Source organism: Cuculus canorus, chromosome 2 (assembly GCF_017976375.1).
Source record: "Cuculus canorus isolate bCucCan1 chromosome 2, bCucCan1.pri, whole genome shotgun sequence".
NCBI lineage: Eukaryota > Metazoa > Chordata > Aves > Cuculiformes > Cuculidae > Cuculus > Cuculus canorus.
Window position 1 is genome coordinate 32751192 of NC_071402.1, and position 23231 is coordinate 32774422.

The 23231-nt window shown below is 37.1% G+C and overlaps 1 protein-coding gene across 2 annotated transcripts in view; it reads right to left on the reverse strand.

Moving 5' to 3' along the window:
* ZFHX4 (zinc finger homeobox 4) overlaps positions 1 to 23231 on the reverse strand; it is a 153435-nt gene that overhangs the window by 20857 nt on the left and 109347 nt on the right. For both annotated transcript variants that reach the window (XM_054058672.1, XM_054058671.1), the window contains exons 5-7: positions 7629 to 7745; positions 1315 to 1448; positions 960 to 1160 (exon numbers count right to left, since the gene is read on the reverse strand). In XM_054058672.1, the coding sequence (XP_053914647.1) occupies positions 960 to 1160; positions 1315 to 1448; positions 7629 to 7745 (452 nt within the window). The remainder of the gene's footprint in view (positions 1 to 959; positions 1161 to 1314; positions 1449 to 7628; positions 7746 to 23231) is intronic.

Sequence of the window (23231 nt, forward strand, 5' to 3'; positions counted from 1 at the left end):
CCTTGAGATTTCCAGGTGCATTTCCTTCTAAAAAGGTGAGGCAACCAGAATCAGGATGTCTTACAAGGTTTTTTTGTAACTGAATCTATGATGTAATAATAAAAACTTTCTAGAGCTGATTGTGTCTTTACTGACATTGTTTTGAATGGTGCAGATTCATTATTTTTTGACAAAATTTATTATTTTGACACGGTTTGTGCAATTTTGCAGTGAAGAATGGGGTTTTCTGTTGAGGTTGGAGTGGGATTCATCCTCCAAATAGAGTTTGCTGGTTATAGCATTTATTCCAGTCACGGAGAAGCCAGTTCAAGTTTTTGCCTGATTCAGGGTAGGCACTTGAAATCAGGTATTCCATATCCTAAAGAACTGACCTAACTCAATTGCTGTCTATTCTTGGACTTGTCTTTCTGTTTCATACTCATATTTTATTCACAAAAGAACTAAAGGGTCTTTTACGTATAGGCAGAAAATATACATATATATAGGGGCATACTATACAATAAGATAATCATGTTCTCCAGTGGGCACCACAATTGGTATTTCACAGTTAGTTTAATTTAATACAATGCAAGTACAGCCTACATGTGGCCAGAAATTCTTCTATGTTTGGCAACTACATTGTACAGGGAACTCCTCTTATTTTACAGAAAGGAGTCACGATACCTCTGAGAACTGGATATTATTAGACTCAATCTACAGGTGGAGACTTAGAGACATTGACAGGCTTGATTTTTCCAAGGTTGAGACCAATGAGGAACTGCAGGTTTTCAGCAGCTTTGAAATCCACCTTCGGTGATTTTCCCAAGGGACATCAGCGACTGGATGAGCTTGCAACAGAATCTAGGAGTGGTGACTCACTCCCCTCCTCAAGCTGCCTCAATATTATAATAAAATAAATACATTACCCAGAATCCTGAGTACATTTCTGTAGCATGTGTATCTGTATTTGGAACACTTACTGTCATGAGCAGTTTCTCCACACAGTCAGGGGACACACTGTGCAAATGGGTCAAATGAAGCTGGAGATGCATTTTGTTGCTGAGGACATCCTGGCAGAGGGGGCAGCAGATAACAGGTTGCATTGAATGCTGTGACAGGACATGCATCTGGATACGATTTGGGTCCCTGCTATTGTAGTTACAATAAGGACATTGATAGAACTGAAAAAAAAATCAAATTAAGACGCAGGCTATTAGTCAGTGTGCTTTTTATAACCCGCTGATATTGTTGTTTTAGTAGCATATAACTTCTGTTTCATTCTTGGGTTATTTGAAAGAGTTCTACTATGCAAATAAATGTTACATTTTCCTTTACCTGCTCATGACAAAATTTATTGTCTTCTGGAGGCTTTGATTTTTTAGTTGCACCATCCTCTTCTTTTGCCAAAAGAAGCTGTTGTGCTCCTACCACAGTGTTCACTTTTGGTTCCTTCTCTGGTGTGACTATTCCTGTTCCAAAAACATAATATTTTTATGAATACGTTTAAAATATCCTGCTTTACAAAGAGACTGATATTCCAAAGGTCTGTATTGTCTTTGAAAGTTTTTTTTTTTTAGTTTTGAGAAAAATACAGTTGAATAAAACAACTCTGGTAAGAACAAAGGTGCAAATACACTTCCTTGACGGAGACTCTATAAATACATTTAAAAATGGACTCTTCTCTGCTGTTTAGATAACCTTACTTTGCCTTTAAAGATTAATCAATAATGTGCTCTCTTTAGCATCTCGGTATGAATTTGTGTTTACATTAAAAGAAACCAGCTTAAAAATCCTATTTTCCAAAATAATTAATTTGATGCTGTTTAATTACCCTCTCTCTTTTCTAAACTGTCTGAGCAATATGATATGATTATTGTGCTGTTTTGATAACTCTTTCCTGGTTACAATTCTGAGGCTAAATATAGTGAGGCTTTAAAAGAAATACTGTGGAGAATAGGATTTCAAGAGCTAACATAATATTAATTATATACAAAGATCAGTCATTTGGGATTGCCTTAGATGTTTATACTGTGAATTTTTATAGTATGGCATTTGTGATCAAAACCAGAATGTAATTGTTTTCTATAGATAGTTCTACTATTAAGTATTAAATACTATATTTAATATTATGCCTGAACTAGCTGTGTAATGCAGCCCAGTCTTGCACACATCAAAGAAATGAGTGCAATTCTAATTTCCCAGTCCATCAGAAAATTCTTTCCAGCGTCAATTTGCCAGATAATCTCTTCTGCTAGGCTGGATATTACAAGAGCATTGGGTAGGCATGTCACATACATCTCACGACAAACACAAAACCTCATTTACCAACCATTCCAATCTCATCATAGTGCGGCATCATCTGACCTTTTTTCTGCTGTTTATTATGAGTATTTCTAATTTTAACTTTCAATTTTCACCATCTTCCAGTCAATTTGCAACTAAATTATTTCCAGGGTGAGGACACTATCACTGGACACTGGGTGCAAATACATCTTGAAATGCAATGAAGCTAAACCATTGATTGCTATCAGACCCAACGTAAATATATAGTCCAGGGGTAATCTGATTGTATGCTATGCATGAAGATTTATCTTGATTTTTTTCAATCCACATAAGGTTCATATAAATGAACAAATTGCACCTCATTGCAGAGTAACCTAGGATTAATTTTAAAATAAGGTCATGGATGTTTTGGCAACACAGTAAACATGAACAAAGAAAATACCTGTATTTTTCTGTCAACAAACCCAAGAAATTATTATTATTATTATTATTTTCCTTTAGACTTTGTGCAAAATTTGATACTAGAACAACATTAAAGAGAAGTAAAATAAGAGAACAGTTTTCAAGGTAAATACCTAATCCTCATGGTACAACAATAAAAAAAATTGAAAACTGAATCGTACAGGGACATTTTCTGAAGGGCATTTTTTAAGAAACAACATAAACATATTTTATGACTTACACATTAACGGTGATTTCCTCACACACTGTTTTTCATTCCTAAATTGCTAATTATTTCTTTTGGTGTAATTTAGACCAGTAGTTTTAACATGTTCTTGCTCAAATTAAAGTTTATTCTTGCTATATTTTCTCCCTTTTAATGACCAATTTGTCAACATTGGTTTCATATCTGAACAAGCTGCTTTCTGGAGCCCCACTGGATTTTTACACTCTCAGGAACTGATCCTGGAGGGCTCATTTAGACTGCTCAGCCAGAGCTGTGCCGGTGACCTGAAGGACTGGTGATGCTTAAAGGCAATATCTACATGATGCAATCACATATGACATAATTTTATTACTTACTTTGGTTTATGACAATACAGTACTCCTGGGCCTATCTGTATTTACTTGGTAATATGCCATTATTATTATTATTTAAATATCTTAACTGTGAGAATTATAGGAAGTAAAAAAAAAAGTGATGGACTATATTAACAGGGAAGGGCTGCTTCTCAGGCTTTAGGAGGATAGGTTCAAATAATTAACATCTCTTCATTTCCAACTATCAAAAAAATCTAACAGTTTATTGTTTCTTACCTTTATCACATGTGACTTTATAAATGTCCCTTTTTAAAGATAAATGAGCCAGAATCTCAGCTGGTATAAATGCACACTGTTATACAGGATGCTGAATTTAAAGATAAAAAATTCTGCTGTCTCTTCCCCTGTCATTGTAGATTATTCTCAACAGGTTGTTACAGAAGTTAGGATGCAAATTCTGCCCAAAAATCAAATTGTGAGAATGCATTTAACTGTTTTTTTGGCAGTGGTATTTCACTGCTAGTGAAATTTAGCTTGGAGTACACTTTGTGTGCACCTGGACACACGCTAGGTTAATATTACACATCATCTTCCACTACAGGATGGAATAACTTAATTACTTCAAAGGGCCTATAATAATCATGAAACACATAGTTCTTGTTTCTATAAAAACAAGAGGGGGGAGTTGGTTAAATTTTCTTCTGCGGTTAATATAATAAAACCATAGAGTTATAAAACATGTGCTGGGGTCAATAAATGCATAACAAAGCACAGCTTTTTACTATGTTTACCATGATATTTATATAAACTGTTGAAATTTACAGAGGGTTTGTTGGTTTTGTTGTTGTTGTTGCTCTGGATTCATTCAACCTCAAGCACTGTTGTTTCTTTAATGTCTGAGGTTACATCTGGCCTATAGTAAAGTAACCAATTCTGTGACTTATGGCGAGCTTTGCGAAAACAAGGAGGGGGTTGATTCTTCTCTCTGGCATGGGGACACCACTCAACCCTGCATGTGGTGAGGACCGAGCCCCTCAAGTCCAAGCAAACATTCCAGAAACAAAGAAGATTGGCTCCTTATGCACTGATCCAGCTCTTACAACTCAGTGTCTGATCTTACTCTATCCACTTTCTGCTTTCTGTGTTGAATTCATTGTTTTAAGGAGTTTCCTATAGGAAGGCCGAACAAAGTTAGGATCTTTTAGGAAGGGTATTGAAGGAGGAGGGAGAGAGGAGAGTAAATATTATGGTCACGAGCATGCCCTGTGCCACTGTTTTCATAGCTGGATGTTCAACTGGTATGCTATTCTTACTAGGCAGCTGTAGGAAAAGACTAAATCTAGTTACTCTTATTTGAGATATGCACTTTTTATTCTTGAGACACATTATTTGTTGGGGTTTTTTTGCTAATCATGAAGCACCACTGTAATTCATTTTAGAATATAAAATACACAGCATTATTTTAGATTAATAATGTAATTTCAATACCTTTAGCTCAAAAACTAAGTTTAATTATAAATAAGTGACATGAAATAAACTATTCAATGATTGCCTGTCAGTTATTTAACTTGTGTAAGATTGCCAATATAAAAATGGCATAGTTCACTGCAATTCAGATGACATCACCTTTGTAACATTTCTGAAAACCCAAAATAAAAATGAAAATATTTGTGTGACTAACAGAGGGAGAAAGTTAGTAAAATATGTATACTAATGCAAAAAATAATCCTGGAAAAAACATAATCAAAATGCTATTTTCTTATCTATGCATTTGATAAAGATTGCATAATTTAAAACTTCTGACACATCAGATGATGATATTCAGCCTCAAAATAATTCTAAAATTATAATTACTGGTAGAGTATTCTTTCTAATTAGAGTAGAATGAAAGGATAATTTTCATTGCAATAATGAAGGTTAATTTCCATCCTTCCTCATGTTTACTACCTTATTAAAAAGTGCTCCCCTTAGCCATGGCAGAGAGATATTACATTTTCAATGCAAATGTATTAATCTGGATAAATTCCATATTAATTCTTGAACTGCATAGAGCTGTAATTTGGATTATAATTAATCTAAAGTGGCACTAGATTTAAATGACAATATAAATGAGGCATTAGTAGGCTTTTCTATTCTGAATGAATATTCAACAAATATAACTTGCATATTGCCAAGTCTCATTTTGAAAGCTCTACTCCTTGAGATAAGGTAAGCAATACAGCACAACAGCTTACACAAACATACAGTTGCTAAATACGTGTTAATCCTTTCTAGTCTAATAGATTCTATGCTAAAGAGGGGTCACACCACTTTCCTGTCTAACTTGTTAGTATTGTGATTAATTTATTGGTTTTCCTGAGAATTCTTTGGCAAGACTTGCAACACTCAATTCATGAGAAAGCCCAAATTAACATTCAATTATACATAAGCAGTTATGCAGTCATTAGAAATACTTGTCAGCTGAGTGAAAATTGAGATGAGGGTCTGATTGTTACATATGCAGAATTAATTTAGGTTAGGAAAATAAAAGTTTCTAAAAGATTAGAATTTTACAGTACAAACTATTTTCTGCAAAGCACAAAGGCAGTCATGTATTTCAAGCCCTTGTTTTTATATGAATCTTACTGCAAAGTTATTTGTGTAATTGCTGGCATGGGAATGCAGAACAATTATGCTGGGTTTTTTGTAGTGCACCCAGTAGGCATCTGGATATAGGTTTGTCCTAATTAAACTTGGCCCTCATGAGCAGCTAATCCTGATGGAATTTTGAGAATTCCCCTTCAGTATTTTTTTCTAGATTCCATAATTGATTTGGGGTTTTTTTTTCTGGAGCTTTAACACAATATTCTTTCTTGAATTATTATAAATGTATCTGCCTAAGAAAAAGAGAGGGTTGATAAATTCACTGAAGCAGTTCACAGTTCCCCCTACGCCGGAGTGTATGGTGGTGAATGCAGGTTGCAGGGGGCTGTCATTCCTCGCCTGGTGACTGTCCAGGACAGCACCTGATGAGACTGCACGGGAGGACCTATGGTGGCTTGGGAGCATGGCTTTACTGCATTGCAGACAGGTTTTCTCCAAGTCAGAGAGACAGCCAACTTTGATAGATATTTTAAACCACAACACAGTTTCTTGCTCAGCATCACCCTTTTGGTCATCGGTCTTTCTTCCACCTGCTGATCTCAAAAAGTAAAACAACTGAAGAAGAGATGAGTTTCTAAGCTATGATGGGTACTGACCTTAGCATGTCAGTAAACAAACTTAAAGTAACCTGTAAGTCAACCTTCTGGATTCAGAGCAGAAAGGGCCACGTATAACTTTTTAAAATAAATAAATAAATGTTTAATATATAAAAAGCAAATTGTAGTACGAGAAAATTTGAGTGTAAAGAAGCTCACAGGTAAAATGATATTTTCTCTGCAACTGTATGTCTTTACAGAGAATACAACCTCCTTTGTATGCTGCTGTCATTGGGATACAAGGAAAAGATATATGACTACTTGAAACTAATAGGCTTCAACCTGTTTCAGCACTTCTTCTGCTTCAGTGAATCCAACATAATGTAACTAGGTATAGCGTGTGGCAAAAGTAGCCAATGTAATATTCATTGTGACCACAGATTTCCATCTCATACATAAAAAGCATGGATGAAGTCACATATTTGCCAAATCAAACACAGAAAAAGCCTTGGGTATCTACACCAGATGCTGGCTCTGGGTTTGTTTGTGCACAAGTAAATGTCATGACACAGGGGTTTTGTTTTCAAAGACAGTAGCTTTCATTACTGGGCTTTGTCTATTCCAGGAGATCAAAATTACCCAACCCATAATCCGTTTTCAATGATATTTCCTCTTTCTTAGGCTGAATCATCTGTAAACTTTTTCACTGGATTTTGTGTATTTTTTTCAAAATGCCTTAAATAAATGCTCAGGAAGAGGCCAGATTCTTGGAAGTAACTGATCAGAGAGCAAGAGCAAAACATAATAATAACAAAAAAACTCACATTCTTTGGGTTAAAAGGGGGGCAAAACCTGATTGAAGAAAAAATTCAAGTGGTACCTAATCCTATGCTTATGAAAAATTAATATGCCATCAGAGGAATCACAAGTACAGCTAAGATTAATGAAAGGCGCTTAAAAAATTACAAGCACACAAACTGATTTGATTAAAAAATAATCTCACTGGTCGTCCTGTAATATTCTTCAACTTATCCGCATCTATCCTGTCAGATGGTTATGATTAAAAATAGGTCAATGGGAGGCTACTGATAGAAATCACATGCAAAATGCACATGCAATGAATAGTAGTGGGAATGTCCAGACAGTTTAAAATGAAAGAGCATTTCATAAGTTAAAAAAGAGGAAGACAAAATTCTAGCATCTTACCAGAGTCTTTACTAGATTTTTTGCCTTCATTATTGTCTCTCTCACTTGAGTCTTTATCATCAGTCACAGCCACTGATGTACTTTTAGCAGACCCTTCTGTATCTTCACCTTGTTCTTCTGTGGATAAGCACAGAAAAGATCTTAGAAAAGAAACTCAGTGACCACTTAACAGCAGTTAAAATATATGTCATGTAATACGAACAGCACTAGCAGAGGGTGGCAAAACAGAGAAAAGCAGGTGTGGGGGGAAGAAAAAAGAACAGCACTTTAAAGAGGTTGGACATTAATTACAAATAATTTGCAATATTTCAAAATCTATCCATAAATTCTGACCATGTCTTTATCAGAGTACCCGCTTTCCACCAACGTGACAGGTTTAAAGCCCGTCATTTCATATTCTTTGGCTAGAAATGATTTGTGTTAAAATACACACGCACGCACACACACACACACTCCCCCCCATGGGTCAGAACAAAAGCCAGCAAATGTAAAAATGCATCTTGGAGCCAAAAAAAGACAAAAAAAAAAAAAAGAGCAGGGGGAGGGTGGAATTCAAATATAAATCCTATTAGTGCAGCAGTATCCTGCTAATTGCAGTAAGTAAGTATTAGGTATTAGGTACTGTATTAAATATAAACCTCTGGCTTTGAGGGAGAAGTCTCAAATTTTGTCTCCAGGGGGAGCCATTCAGGATAAATGACGCAACTTGGGCTATGGCTTGTGAGGAAGGAGCATTACCCACACCTCACTTACGTGTTCACACCAGCTAGATTACATGGAAATCTTCACAGTAACTCAAGCCCATTTAATTATTCGGTAAATCTTAGCTATGCTGCTACTGGTGGATTAATCTGTTTATGCAGTTAGCGTCTATGCTGGGGCTGTGTAGCACTAATCCGTGAAAGGCCCACTGTTCCTTTTCATCCTGTGATCATTTGTCTCTCACTGTGCTGATGTCACATTTTAATGAATTTTTAGCAATCTGAGTAATGCCAGATAACCAGACTTGCAACTCCCTACAGCACAGCATGCTGTTTTCATTGCGGCACACACATACAAGAAAAAAAAAAAATAAAAATCATATTTCCCAGCTCAGGTAGGAATTATAAAAATTAGGAGGTGAAGGTAAAATGGGATTTGAAGCACCAGGCCGCTCAATTTCATAAAATCTTTAATGACCATATAAATTAACCCTGGAAAGGCAAAAGGTCACAGACACACATTTGCATACACTCCTCTATTCACTTTTGATAAGCAGAGCTTTTATGCAGGGAACATGATACAATTAACCCTTCAGGAGCCATACAAAATGCAGCTACCGACATTTTAAGTGTCAAGCATTAACTGAAAATTACACACTGCATAAAATTTTCATTGTAAATGCTATAGTGATTGAAAGGGGAAATAGTGGCCCTCTTCGCACCCCATGTTTTATTAATAACATTCTGACAGCCGAATGAAATATCCTCTGTCATATGTAGCAGCTGAGCACAAAAAAATTGCTGCTTAGTGCCGTACTTGCCAGCCACGCACTGAAACTGTATGCCTAGGCAAACAACCCTCAGATCGATGTGGCGAACCTATCCAACTCTCAACTCTCTGCAAAACCTTTTGTAAATCTAAAGAGAAAAAAACAGCAGCAATTTTGGAAACCAAAGTAAAAAAAAAAAAAAAGCCCATCTCAACCACAGATCAATGTGTTCTGCATTGACATCCGAATACAATAGGTTGGGACTAAGAATGCATGTTCACTTTTTGGAACAATGCAGGGAGAAAGATGGTCCCCTCTTTTAAAAATAATTGCATATAAAAAAAAAAATTTCCATCAGAATAGAAACCCTCCTCATGCTGTTTCAGCGCTCTCGCCCTTGTGGTCCCCCACTCCCTCCCGAGATGATAGCTAATCAGACATGGTAGGCATCCCTGTCGCAGCTGGAAGCAGGACTGTGTTTGTCAGGGTTGCAGGGGACCGCAGTTTGGGATGCTGCGAGCCTGTGATCATGCCCAGCTCGGGCTGTGTTAATGCTGAGAGCGCACACATGAGGCTCGTATCCAGTGTCAGGCCCCATGGCCTCATGGAGCCAATGGCAATCCCTTTTTGACTCATCCTTGGGAACAGACGCATTGCTTCTTTTACTAGATTTACTGGCCCAATCCCCCTGGGCTGGAAAATGAAGTGTCAAAGTGCTACTGAGTGTCCTTATCTTGAGGGGACATAAAATTGTAAGGGCTATCGTGGCACACATTAATAAAACATTGTGTGTGTGTCAGGCAAAGGGAAAGAAAATTATGAAGGTACTAAAATAAAAGCTACAGTATCATCTGGGTCTCATCAGACAATTTTTGCAGGGTGCTCTCCTGTTTTTCTGGTATGTGTTTTAAGTGTGAGAGAAATTCCCAGACATGTTCTCCTATACATCATCGTGGTGTCTGACCTCAGCCTGACCCTGGCAACAGTTTGAGAAATCTGAATGTGAACAAAGACTCTGTGTCAGCAGCAGGGAGAGATTGCGGGTTAGACTTTCCCCATCAACTTAATCGCAAACAGCAGTTCTGAGGCCATAACTTTACAGGGCTCCACCAAGCCACAAACACATAACCTTTCGAGGTGAAACTGCCCCCCACTCCCCACCCCGCCTTCTGTGATTTTTCTCAGTCTTGTGGTGCTCCCTTTGATGTAGCAAGGCAATTAGCTCTAATGTTCAAGTACTGCAGACCTGTTTTATGGTTTGGAAGGTGAGAGCTGTTTATTACAGGTAGGCTCCTGGGGGCCATAAAGGCTTTGCAAATTTTTAATCATGCAAAAAACTAATCAAAATGTAACTTATACACACCATAAAAATTAATATCATTATTATGCACGGTATAAATTGCCTGCCATAGCTTTCAATGGCACTCACTTCTAGAAAATACATTTGGCATTCATTTCAGAAATATGTATGGCATTCACTTCAGAAATAATTTCCATAGACAGAAATGATAATACAAGTTCTCCTATTTTCCTTTAAAATCACAGAAAGGCTGTCTAAGATCCACACTATCATGACATTTATCAGAAGGACAAGAGGGAAACACAATATCTTTAACTTAAAAGCAGTTAGAAAACAAAAAAAAAATCCTTAAGACTATTCATGAGAACACATATCGAGGATCTGCAACAAAGTGTGCTGTCAAAGACACTGCATACCTATGCCACGATGCTACAAACATCTCTTTCTGGTAACATTTTTGTTCTTACTTCATATACTAACCAACAAGGGTACTATTGAGTTATAAAAAATGTGGTGGCCTTTGCTCAAAGACACAAAATTATGAGTTATTATGTATTTAAAAAATGCAGTATGACGGTGCTACAGATTCCAGAATAAGTCCTAATGCTCTGTTTTAAATTTACGAGAGTCCTGACAATATACATTTACAAACATCACCTTTGAAAATGAATAGAACACCGGATTCAAATGTACTTTAATGGCTTTAATAACAGTTGCTATTGCAATATGATATTTTATTCACACCTGGTTTTATTTTGTCCAAATGTTGAAAATTTCTTTTGATGTTGGATCTCTTGAGTTTAGCCATTACCAACCTTTTTCCTCACATCTGACTTAGAATTAAATGGAAAAATGAGGTTAGCAGTCTACACTAAGACGGTAAAATAAGGGAAAACAGAAAAGTTAATCTTCGGAGGTAATATTAGCAGCTGATATTGTACATTATATTCTACGTCATATATTTCAATATGCTAATCTACACTCTCAGATCCCAATTCTACACTGATTTTATGAAGGAAGACCCTTATGACCTTCCTCAGCCTGACGAAGACAAGATGTGTGATGATTTCAATTGCAAAATCCAGGCCTCAGCCAAAGCTGAATAGCAGATACCAGCAGCAAAATTAGATGAATATTCATACCCAGATTAGAAAAGCCTGACTTACTGAGATGCAAATAAAGGAATGAATGCATTCACCACAGCCAAGGGAAGGTATAGAGAAACAAATAATATTTTTTAAAATAAAGCATCAAATAGTTAAAACAAGACATGGCCAAGTTGAAACAATCTTTCCTTTAATTTAAAAGCATTATGATAATCACAGAGGCATATCAATCACTTTTCCCTGTGTTTTATTAGAGAAGTTTCCCAGCTGATGAGCAGAACTGGGAGTCTATCATGAGGTCTATTTAAGAAACATGTTATTTTCCAGGGCTGGTTTTGGTTGTTTGTGGGTTTTTTTACATCGCTGATATATCAGTCAACAGCCAGTAGTTCCTGTTTTGGTCCTGGATTTTGTTGTTGTTTTTACTGGTATCCCTTTTGCCCTCTCCAAACTGTAAATAATTTCCTAAATAAGGATGGTCTACTAGTTGTGGGTGAGTAATTGTGGTTATGAGAGAGAACGCAAGATTAAGCAAGTGTTTGTGGCTGAGGGCCAGATGAAGAAAGAATAAATCAATTGACTAAAGTAGTAAGTAAAAAAATATGAAACGAGAGCGATATTTTCAAAAATAATTGGGGTTTGTTATTAAATATGTTCAATAAATAGCTGAATCAAAGGTACCCGTAAGTGTTCAATACAGGTGTAGCCCAGATTCAACTGTCAGAGTGAACGGCTTACTGAGATTAACTGTCAGGATGAGAAGGTAACCACTAGCAAAGAATAACAGAAGGCTGGATTGCAGGGATGGACAGACAACAACATAGGGAAAGGAGGAACAACTAACAAAATAAAGAAAAATCCACAGAATATGTAAGAGAAGAAAAAATTATCTAAAAGCAGGTCTTGTGGATTTACTTCCAGATTACCGTAGTTACAGTACTTAGTTGATAAATTCTCCCTGACTTCTGGATTGCCATTTAGTCACCTAAATATTCCAGAAAGTATTTGTTCTATTTCCTGGCTGCTCTTGCAGAGCATGAGTGAGGAATAGGATGCCTCACTCATTCAGGAACTATACTGCATCCTCTAGTGGTCATATTTAATCTTCAAATAGGATTTCTTATTTCTCATTTAGGGACTCAAGGGGAATAATGGCACCAACCCGTTAATAACTGTTCCTAATCACTGTGTTATATCTAAAACTATAGCTGTTAGAAGGCTGAACTTCCTGCAAGCAAGCCTATAATTAAGTGATGACTGTCATATTGACCAGAAAGTGCTAACTGGCAGTTAGTATTAAATTCTACCATTTCGTATTGTGGTGCGTCATTTGAATTTTTATAGCAGTCTAATGCTTGTTTTCTTCTGGTTGAAATGCATTACTGTGTCAGAGAAGGCCGACTGCAAAGCTGGCTGAACAGAGCATGCTGTGGTGGCTCCTTCCCAAGGAGGGTTACAAATCACATCCTCTTTATCCATCCACTCCACCCATCAGCCAGTATTCCCACTTGATACACTCAGTCTCACTCCTTTGGCTGTTGGAGAGACGAAAATCTCACCTACCCTACTATGTCCTGCTTCTCAACTTCTGAAGGTAAAAAAGACTCATTAACATAAACTAATCTGTCCAGCACTTGCAATTTCCTCATCTATTTTTTTTCTAATTTTTTTTTTTTTTTTAACCACAGTGCATTTCCAGCTGCTGGAAAACAAATAGAAACGTTGTCTCCAGAAGTCAGAGGGGTGGGGTGTCTTTTCCAGTCTTGCTGATGAGCAAGCTTTCCCTTTCTCTCATTACTGGCTGGATTTGACCCCTTTCTAGACTCCCTCCCATAGTCTCAGAGTAAATCAGGAGAAGCAGCATGTTTTTCTCTGATAATGGTGTAAAATGTGGAAAAGAACAGTTGTAAGCTTATGATGAGCCATAGTGATTTATCAGAATATTGGAAAATCTGTGCTTTATATTTTTGTTGTTTTGCTCCTACATTAATATTTTATCAAATATTTTGCCAGACACAAAAGAAGCATATGCTGACAAAACCATTAACAGAGAATGTCAGCTATTCAGAATGAAACACAGCAATGTCTTCCAGATGTGATTGGATATGTATAGTTAATCATTTATTATGCAAAAAGGGATACTTTTCTTACTTGGCTACCTCTAGAAAGGCATCGAAGTATGACTCTATATTAAGAATAGTCTAACTTTTCCAACTGATTGATACTTTTTTTTTGGCTGCCATTACAATTTATATAAACTTCTGTTTCCCCCATCAACATAAGGCATGAAGAGTACTAGCATTGTCTGGCTTAAGACATTTCCATCAAGGTTATTTAGAAAAGAAAATTAAACCTCATTGTTAATTCTTATTCAACATGCTGGATACACCCTGCAATGAGAGATGGGTATCTTTAGGGCACAACTCAGACTTCATGCAGGCTGACTTGTCTAATTCCTCCCTTACTACAGAGGGATTTTAGAGTGAAGTTTAGTATTTGGAGGGGAGACTTTTCACCTGCACACTGCAGCTAAATGCTGGAAATTAGGTGAGTGAACCTAAGCCTAAGAGCCTGACCCAAAGCTCAGAAAGTCAATGAGAGTCTCCTCATCACCTTCACTAGTTTACTGGATGCTCATTTCTAGCCTATGGGGAAAAACAAGAAAGATACTGTGTCTTCACAGTATTATTCACCCTTTTCTCATATCTCTTGTTCAGCCTTTTTTTACTTTTCTGTGTTGCTGTTCAATCTGTGCGTTCAACATCCCTTCATATGCAAACACTTCTACTGTCCCTGGTTTCTTGCATATTTTCCTACTTTCTACTTGAGCTGAGTTTCCAATACATCACGTAAGCGGTAATATTGGCTCTTCCATTCACCGTTTCCAGAATAATCCTTTAAAACGTATTTACAAAGAAATACACAATGTTAATTAACATCTCATTTAAAATGTCATTTAAATGACATATTTTATTAGTGACTTAGTTTTTGGGTCTCTCTCTGAAATACACTGTGAAATCCTTCTCATTTACCTTCCAGACTTTGTTTCTGAATTATTCACCTCTTTTTGGCTCACTAACAATATGTCTCTGAAATGATCTGTAAAGAATTCTGTTAGTGCATATATTTCTCCTTTGTCTTTTGAGAATACTAGAGTAAAAGAATTTATTTTCTTTGCCATCTCCTGATAATTTTGGATTGACTCTTTATCCTCTGGTGCAGACCTAATGGCTCTTCTGTAGTCTTTCTATTTCTTTTTTTCTCTTTCTGAGGTACTTTTACAGTTCCTGTTTAGCTTTTCTAGGTATCTTCATATATTTCCTCCTCTTAGCCAATCTCTATGTACAGTTTTATAAACATTCCCTTGGCTCTGTTTCCACATTTAAGAATACTTTTTTTCTGATCTGAATAAATTCTTGTACTGTGCCTTGTCATGTAGCTAATCACAGCCTTTATGTTTAAATATTCCCCTTTCTTGATGTTATGTCACAGGCAGAAGTAGGTGATCTATTTACAGTGACAAAAATTTTCTGTTAACATAAACAATATTTGTCTCTTCTGAATTTAAAAAAAAAAAAAACTCTCACAGAATTATTTTGTTTGAGTTCGTTTGTTTGCTTGTCTGTTTTCCACAATTACCTGAAAAATATTCTATAGCATATAGGATGGGATTTTTTACAAACTTATTTGCAACAAATATCACTTAAATCCTAAGAGTTCAAAAGATTGGCTTCTTTAACATATGCACACATGAAATGGTGTTTGTTTTTTGGAAAGACAACATAGGTGCATTTAGCTTCCTGTCCAACCCAGATCATGATGGTTAAATGTTGTGTGAGAATCTTCACCAAGACTTCCACTGAAAATTCCTCCAAATATCTCCTATAAAAACTGGCTTTCCTGGCTCAGCTGTAGCTGTACTATACAAAATACAGTATACAGACATGTGGTCAATCTCTGTTATTGACAGGGGGAGAAGATAAAAATATGCTCATCAAAACTAGCAAAAGTAGTAGAAACCAGCAGTATATTCCTGCCTCCCCGCTGTCTTCCATTCCCTTATGTTACTGTCTTGCCTCCTTCAATCCTAATCCGGAAAATTTGGATAACAAACTTTTGTGTCGTTACTTAAGTGTTATGCAGTTTTGTGGAATGTTCCTTACTCTTATTATACAATTTTAGTGTGTTTTGGATGCATAGCTATAACACAACACATCCCAGCCCCCTTCATCCACAAGAGCCTACAGGATCCTTTCAATTTCACTGCTGTGCATCAATACCTAAAGCTAGTCTTTTCTTGTTGCTTTGTTTGAGGTCAGGAATTAACTATCCTATTGATTACTCTGAGGCTTTGAAACTCATGTCTACTGCCAAGTTTGTTGGAGACACTTGTATGGCATGCTCTGAAGATGAGCAATATCAATTGGTTATTAGCACAATAATAAGTGATTCATAAATACTGAAATTGAGTAAACCGCATACATAGGTTTTCTGAACTAAAAAATGCCAGTTATATCTAAGGGTTCTCCCATGGCTGAGTAAAGCATTTCCAGTCATCCAGAATTGCTGTAAAGCTTCTGTATCATGGCAACAGAATGATATGAGTGGCTTTATTTGTATCCAGTTTTCTTTTTACTGAACCAGTGCAACACTAGATCTTTTCCTCCATTTTCATTTCCTCTTTCCTTCATTTAAGTCTTTTTAATTCAGACTGTTCAGTATACTGCACTACTTTTACCTTTGCTACATGTTTGTCTAATCTGAATGCTCTTTCTCCCATACATAGTTTAAATAACAACCGCTCAAATTAATTTTCTTTGTTAGCAATATAATTCTCTCTCTGCAGAAGAAAAGGATATCCTTTGCCTATAGACACCCCACTCATAACTGCTTAACACACAGAAATCTACAACGCAAATTTAGCTAAGACCCTGAAATGCCTCCTGAGGTGTCTCTGTTGAAGGTGTTGAAAATATTTCACAGAAAGATTCTGAACAAGACCTGAACTTGAAATTGGTTCTTAATGACTTTAGACAAGTTGATAGGACCACCTATTTGGAAGATTAACATAGGCCTTTTCCTTTGCTTACAACTTCAGTAAACTTAAGGTGCTTGGGTTGAAATCAGCTGTGCTGAATCTCTGCTGCGGGTTGGATATTGTGCATTTTTTTAAATTTCATTCAAAATGATTCAGCTGATTCTAAGAAAAGGCTCAGGAGAAATAGATTTTTGTGTGTATATCTGTGTTTGGGAAAGACTTACTGTTCAAATGATTTTAAACTAGAACCCAAAATTTGGCAGACAGGATGATATCTGGCATATGCCATATCGGATTGAACTGCCCAAATTCAGCCAAGCAATATAGCTTTGAAAAATTCTACTTACCCATGCTCAGAAAAGCTGCTTGTACTGCAGGGCTGAAATTCTCCTAGGCATCTATAATCATTGAACACACTCACACTTCCCTAACAGCTGAGAGCTCACCAAAGTGTATATTCAGTCACATCCCACAGAGCCTCCACAAACCTCTTCACCTGGTTCCTACACATGCCATCCTTATAGAGGAACTGCAGTTTAACTAGATCTTCTAAAATACAACTTCTTCTGGCATCTCCCCTGTATATCCAGACTGCAACTTTATCGTCCTTACTATAACAAAACTGAACTTTCCCTTATTACTATTATTATTCTGTTGCTGACTGTCATTGTGCAGTGCACTGAGAACCGATTGCTATAGGAGAGCAGGAGCACCATGTTCTCCCTGTGCTAGTAGGTTGGCAGGAGGTTTTAGGGGTTAAGGAAAGAATTGGGAGGAGTAAGCAGAATGTAGTCAGCAGAAAAGAACATGAAAGACCAGAAGATAGGAAAGAGAGGAGAAACTGAAGTGGCAAATAAGTTCAAATGAAAAATAGGTACAAGGCAGGAGACTAGGACTAGAATCAGCAGCGTACCAAATTCTAGCACCAAACTAGACTTCAGGAGATAGAGCTGGCTGAGACCAAAAGTGCTAACGACTGCAAAGTACTAAGCGAATGAGGCAAAGATACTGAGACAGGCTGAGAGGCTTGTGAAGGAATATTAAAGCTGGCAGTCATCAGGGGTGGAAGCATGCATGGATGGATAGGGAAGGGAGCTGGGAGCTGACTAGAAATACAGAAGGGACATCTGAAGAATGAGCTGCAGAAGTGGATAAGAAAAAGAGAGATCACTGGTCGGGTAGGAAAAGTCATATGTTTAAAGAGTGGGAGGGTAGATGCAGAGAGAAAATGATAGGTGAAGATAGTGATTACTAGGCAAAGAGACTGGAAATTAATGTGAGTAAAACATGGCGTTCCCCACTGCCCAAAATGAAATCCCTGATTTTTATTGTCTTATAATTCTTCTGGTTTATTGCACTACCATCCATCAGTGCTTGTCCACAGAGAGGACAAAAACCTTTTGCTTCTCTCAGCTGCTTCGTTAGTTTTAGTAAAAGGGGTTTGTGCAATCCAAACCCACTGATGTTTCATATGACTTTCAGTGCCGTACTACATGGTCTTTGGTTTTGAGTTTAAGTCTTCAAAAAATAACTGTACCTAAAAATAACCTAAAAATACATTAAAAAATATTAAAATAACAAACCATAAACCATGTTTTTAGAACCATTAGTGATAAAACAGAAATAAAATACTTTGGTTCTCTTAAAAAATAATCAAGACACTTCTTTTGTGACACTCCTGATCAAGCTCTACGTTATGGCACAGCCTCTTGCCTTATTCACTGCACAAAACTAGGTTCTTATTTAGTGAAAATCTATTCAGGATTTTGTTTCCTTCTTACTGTTAAACCACGTGTTTTATTTACTACATCTCCTCAACTCATTCTGAAAGTCAAATTATTCATTTCATTATTGACTTTTTACTGCTGCATAAGAATTAATGAATTTATCTTCATTATGTCCTAAGAGATGAATAGGCACTTCTGCAATTTTAGAAAGGGAAGGTATACAAAAATTGCGGTTAAAAATATCTACTCACTTGGAGAACCTAGTTTGATACAGATGGGACCCAATTTTTTCCAAGTACATAGCAGTATATAGCACTTTACATGCTCAAAGCACAGCACTGATTGCTTTCATTTGCAGCTCTGTGTGTTCAGCACTTATTTAACACCATAGTACTGCCTCAAATCAAGCACTCAGAAAATGAAGGCCACACAGTCAGTGAACTCCTATGAAAAGTCTGGGTAAGATGACCTGCTTAGGACAAAAAAAAAAAACAGGTTCTCTCCAGCAGAGACAGATGTGGAAGCAAGTTCTTCAGTTGTCTTAAACATACCCCATTATTTCTCTTCCTGGCAACGCCAGCCTCCTTCGCTACACACTTTCTGAATTTGTCAGCACACAGCGAGGCTCTAAAGACAGTTTTTGCCATGTCTGCACAGCACTGATTCGTCTATAAGCCCATGCAGCTCCATTCTGTAAACTCAGAAGGGCAAGGGGAAAATGCTATGTGACCTTGTAATTATAAACCATATCTCCATGCATACACACATGGTGCTGAATTAAGGTAAAACAGCATATACTAGTCCTTGATTGTGAAAGTGGCCTTTCTGAGAGGCAGAAGCAGACCAGCTTTAGCCAATATATTAACCTCCCTTTTTTCTTGTTCAAGCATTTAAGATCAACAAGCAGTATGTATTTACAGATGTTGTTATCTGAATATTATCTCTAACATACCAAGTCATAATATGCATAAGAGTAGACTGCAAGGCAATGCACAAGGATTTTCCTGAACAAATCAGCCTGAAGTACATAGGTGTGGTAGGAATAAAACCTCATATAGAAGTGTAATATTTTACTGATTCACTTTATCATATTAGATCCATGTTTAGCTAATTTAGGAATAGGATTTAAAAAACAGACTGGGGAATTTAGGAATAGTGCAGCAGCTCTAGTTAGCAAGTACCTCAGTGTCTGTAGAGTGTGTTCCTTTTAGTTTATATACGTGCAGATATCTGTGCTAATATTGATTAAAATGAATACTTTTATTAAAGATGCCAACAGTAGTTTCAGAAATACACTAGTCAATTCATAAATCTTGTAATTGCAAAAAATACTTTAGCTTCCCTTATGATAAGACACAATTACGGTTGTGCAGATGTGCTGTATTTGTGAAAATTACTGTTTTCTTTTTGCAACGATGTTTTGATCACCTCAGCATAAATTATCTTCACAGTTATCATTAAGTGGAAGAATGGGGGGAAAAAAAGTACTTTGTAAAGTATTGACATGGATTGGATTTGCTTGAGTAAGGTTATTCACCGAAGTTCAAATTTTCGGTGATCAAACTACAGAAAAATGGGCTTCAGTCAACACACAACATTTGATTTCCAGAACTGCTCAGTGTTATCACCCATGGACTGAAAATTGAGAAGTTTCAAGAATCTACATAGTTGCAAAGAAATCAGCAAAATTCCATACCTTAGGCACAGAGGATTTTTACCAATGCAAGTTAGATGGCCAACACCTGGGCTTTAAGCAGGTTTTATAGTCCTCATAAAACATATATCCTCCATACACACTAACCTACAAATACATTGAGAAAGTTCCACTCATCTCAAACCATGTGTGCTGGGCTTTGAGGTCTGGGGATTATAATACCCACTTATTTATAGTAGTATTTCACTTGAAAAGTGGAACATGATGTGAAGTAAGCAGCAAATAACTTCCAAAATCAGAAAAAAAACCCTGTGAAGTTGCTTATTATAAGAGTAAGATTAATTTAGGCACATACTCACAAAGAAAAATTTTGCTGCTTAATATATAACTAATTAATGCATCTTTAAAGACTTCTATTTTTAGTCTCACACAGCATCTAAATATACAATGTTGAGTTCTTTTTAAGATATGGGTAAAAGAGCTTGATTTATATATTTTTTGAGTGTACCCTCAGCAAGTTTGCCAGAACCAAGCTGTGTGATGTGGTCAACAAGCTGAAGGGAAGGGATACCATCCAGAGGGTATTGAGAAGTGGCCTGTGAGAGTCTCATGGTCCTGCACATGAGTAGGGGCAATCCCTGGTACCAGTACAGGCTAGTGGGTGAAGGGATTGAGAGCAGCCGTGCCTAGAAGGACTGGGCGTAATGGTGGATGACAAGCTGAACGTGACCCAGCAATGTGCCCTGGCAGCCCAGAAGGCCAAGTGTATCCTGCGCTGCATCAAAAGAAGTGTGATCAGTGGGCTGAGGAAGGTGATTCTGTCCCTCTCCTCTGCTCTGGTGAGACCCTACCTGGAGTACTGTGTCCAGCTCTGGATCCCTCACTACAGAAAAGACATGGACCTGTTGGAGTGACTCCAGAGGAAGTCCACAAAAATGATCACAGGGCTGGAGCACCTCTCCTGTGAAGAGAGGCTGAGAGTTGGGGTTGTTCATCCTAGAGAAGAGAAGGCTCTGGGAAGACTTCGTAGCAGCATTCCAGTATTGAAGGGTGACCTACAAGAAACCTGGAGAAGGACTTTTTACAAAGGCCTGTAATGGTAGGACAAGGGTTAATGGCTTTAAACTGAAAAAGGGTAGATTTAGATTAGATATTAGGGAGAAATTTTTTACTGTAGGGGTGATGAGGCACTGAACAGGTTGCCCAGAGAGGTGGTAGATGTCCTATTCCTGGAAATATTCAAGGTGAGGTTGGATGGGACTTTGAGTAACCTGGTCTAGTGGAAGGTGTCCCTGCCCATGTCTGGGGGGTTGGAACTGGATGATCTTTGATGTATCTTCTGAACTAAAATATTCTATGATTCGGTAGGAAAATAAAAATCTTCTATGAATATTTTCTAAAACAATAAATTATGTGAAAATTAACCAAGTGTTTTTTAGGAAGATTTCTAGTTAACTACCTTTATGTTGCTGATGTGTCCTGTCAGTCAGATTTGCTGATCTGGAGACATTTCTGATTACACATGGAACACAGGACAAGCGTTGCAGATAACTGTGATGATGCAAGGTGAAAAAATTACTGCAGACACCACACTTTTCTGTCTAAATACCTGTCTTTCAAGATACACTTCCTTTAGTAACCCAAAGAAGCGTGGGTAGACATCTGCCTTCTTTCCTGTACGCACAATGCATTTATTAGCATAGCACTCATGAAATCTTTTAAAATGTATTTTATGATTAAGGACCAGTGCTTCAGTTCAGCTCCCTGCAGAATCCAGAAACAAGAATTTTTTTGCCTGATGTTTTTGTAACACAAGCACAGGTTGGGGAGCTGAGAGGTGTGCCATGGGCTTTCTCCTCAAAATTTGTTGTGGAGATAAAATAGGGCATTACCAACTTCATGTGAACACTATTTGGGCACGAATTCATCATCAGTCTTTTTCATTCATCCATATGCTTTGTGAAAGCTCCTACATCTGGTTAGCCCAGCATACTTGACACGCTTAATACCAGCATCAGCACAGATAAACATACTGGTTATATTCTCAATTGATGAAGAACTAGGAAGAGACTCTTCATCTAAGACTTTTCTGAGTTAGTATCTATTTTGGACTGCATGTGACAATGAGGTGACGTTCCTGACTCGTTCTATCATGTGCAGCATACAACTTGTCAGACTAATAAATGCCATGTTTTAGCTGAAAGCTAAGAGGGACCATCTGCATGTTTCTGTATCTTCAGAGGATGTCAGACTGGCAGGATACATAAGGTCAAACTGGTTGCATGGCTTGTGCCACTTCTGAGATCATACAAGTACATGTTCATACAAGTACAGCATGCTGCTTTTGGATACCTCCTCACAGTCTATATAAAGTTGAAGTTCATAAAAAGTTTAAAATATTCTGCTCATATATATATACAGAGAAAAGAAGAATCAATTGACAAGTTGAATTCTGCAGAAATTGGGAACACAAGGAATCAGAAGAAGTATGCAAATTTACTAGGGAAGTTAGATGCTTTAATGAGAAAAAAAGAACTAAGCTGAACACTTGTATTTCATTAGTCATGGTATTAAGTAAAACTATTTTGCATCTCTGGATAAGAAAATTCAGGTATCCGTGTAAAATAAAACTATTTTTTACCTTTTTTAACTAAAATATTTAAAGTTAATTTTTAAAATTGGAAGAAAATACTATTCCACCAGGGCTGTATGAACTATGACAAGTCCATGCATGCCGCCTATAAAAAGAAAACAGGAACAGCACTGGTCTGAAGGTCCATTTGAGGCCCCAGAACGTATTTTAGCTCTTTATGAAGAATCAGCTACCATACTTTTAAGAGACACAAGCCGAAAATGGAATCTGATTCAACTACATCTTCTTTGCAACTTTGTCATTGAAAATCATACAAGAAATATCAATTGAGACTACCATAAAATCAGAATAACTAAGTTTGAACTCAACCGCATGTTTCTAACTAAAAAAAAAAGGAAAACCAAAACCAAAACAAAGGTGAAAATAAAATTGTTAAATACTTCAAAGACAGCATGCAGGTGCGGCAGCTTTCAGTGAATTGCTTCCAGAAGTAGTTGATCAAATTCTAAGGAAGATTTATTTAATGTATTCTTTCATTAAAAATAGAAAAGTTTTGACAGAAAACTGTTTTCAGTCCTATTTCTGTCATTTGTTCACTCATGGCCAAAGAATGGCCATCTTCTGGAAGCCAACACCTGCTGCTTAGCCTCTAACAACTAAAGTCAGGGAAGGTGCAAGCTTAGTTATATATGTGCTTTATTGCTGGCAACATGG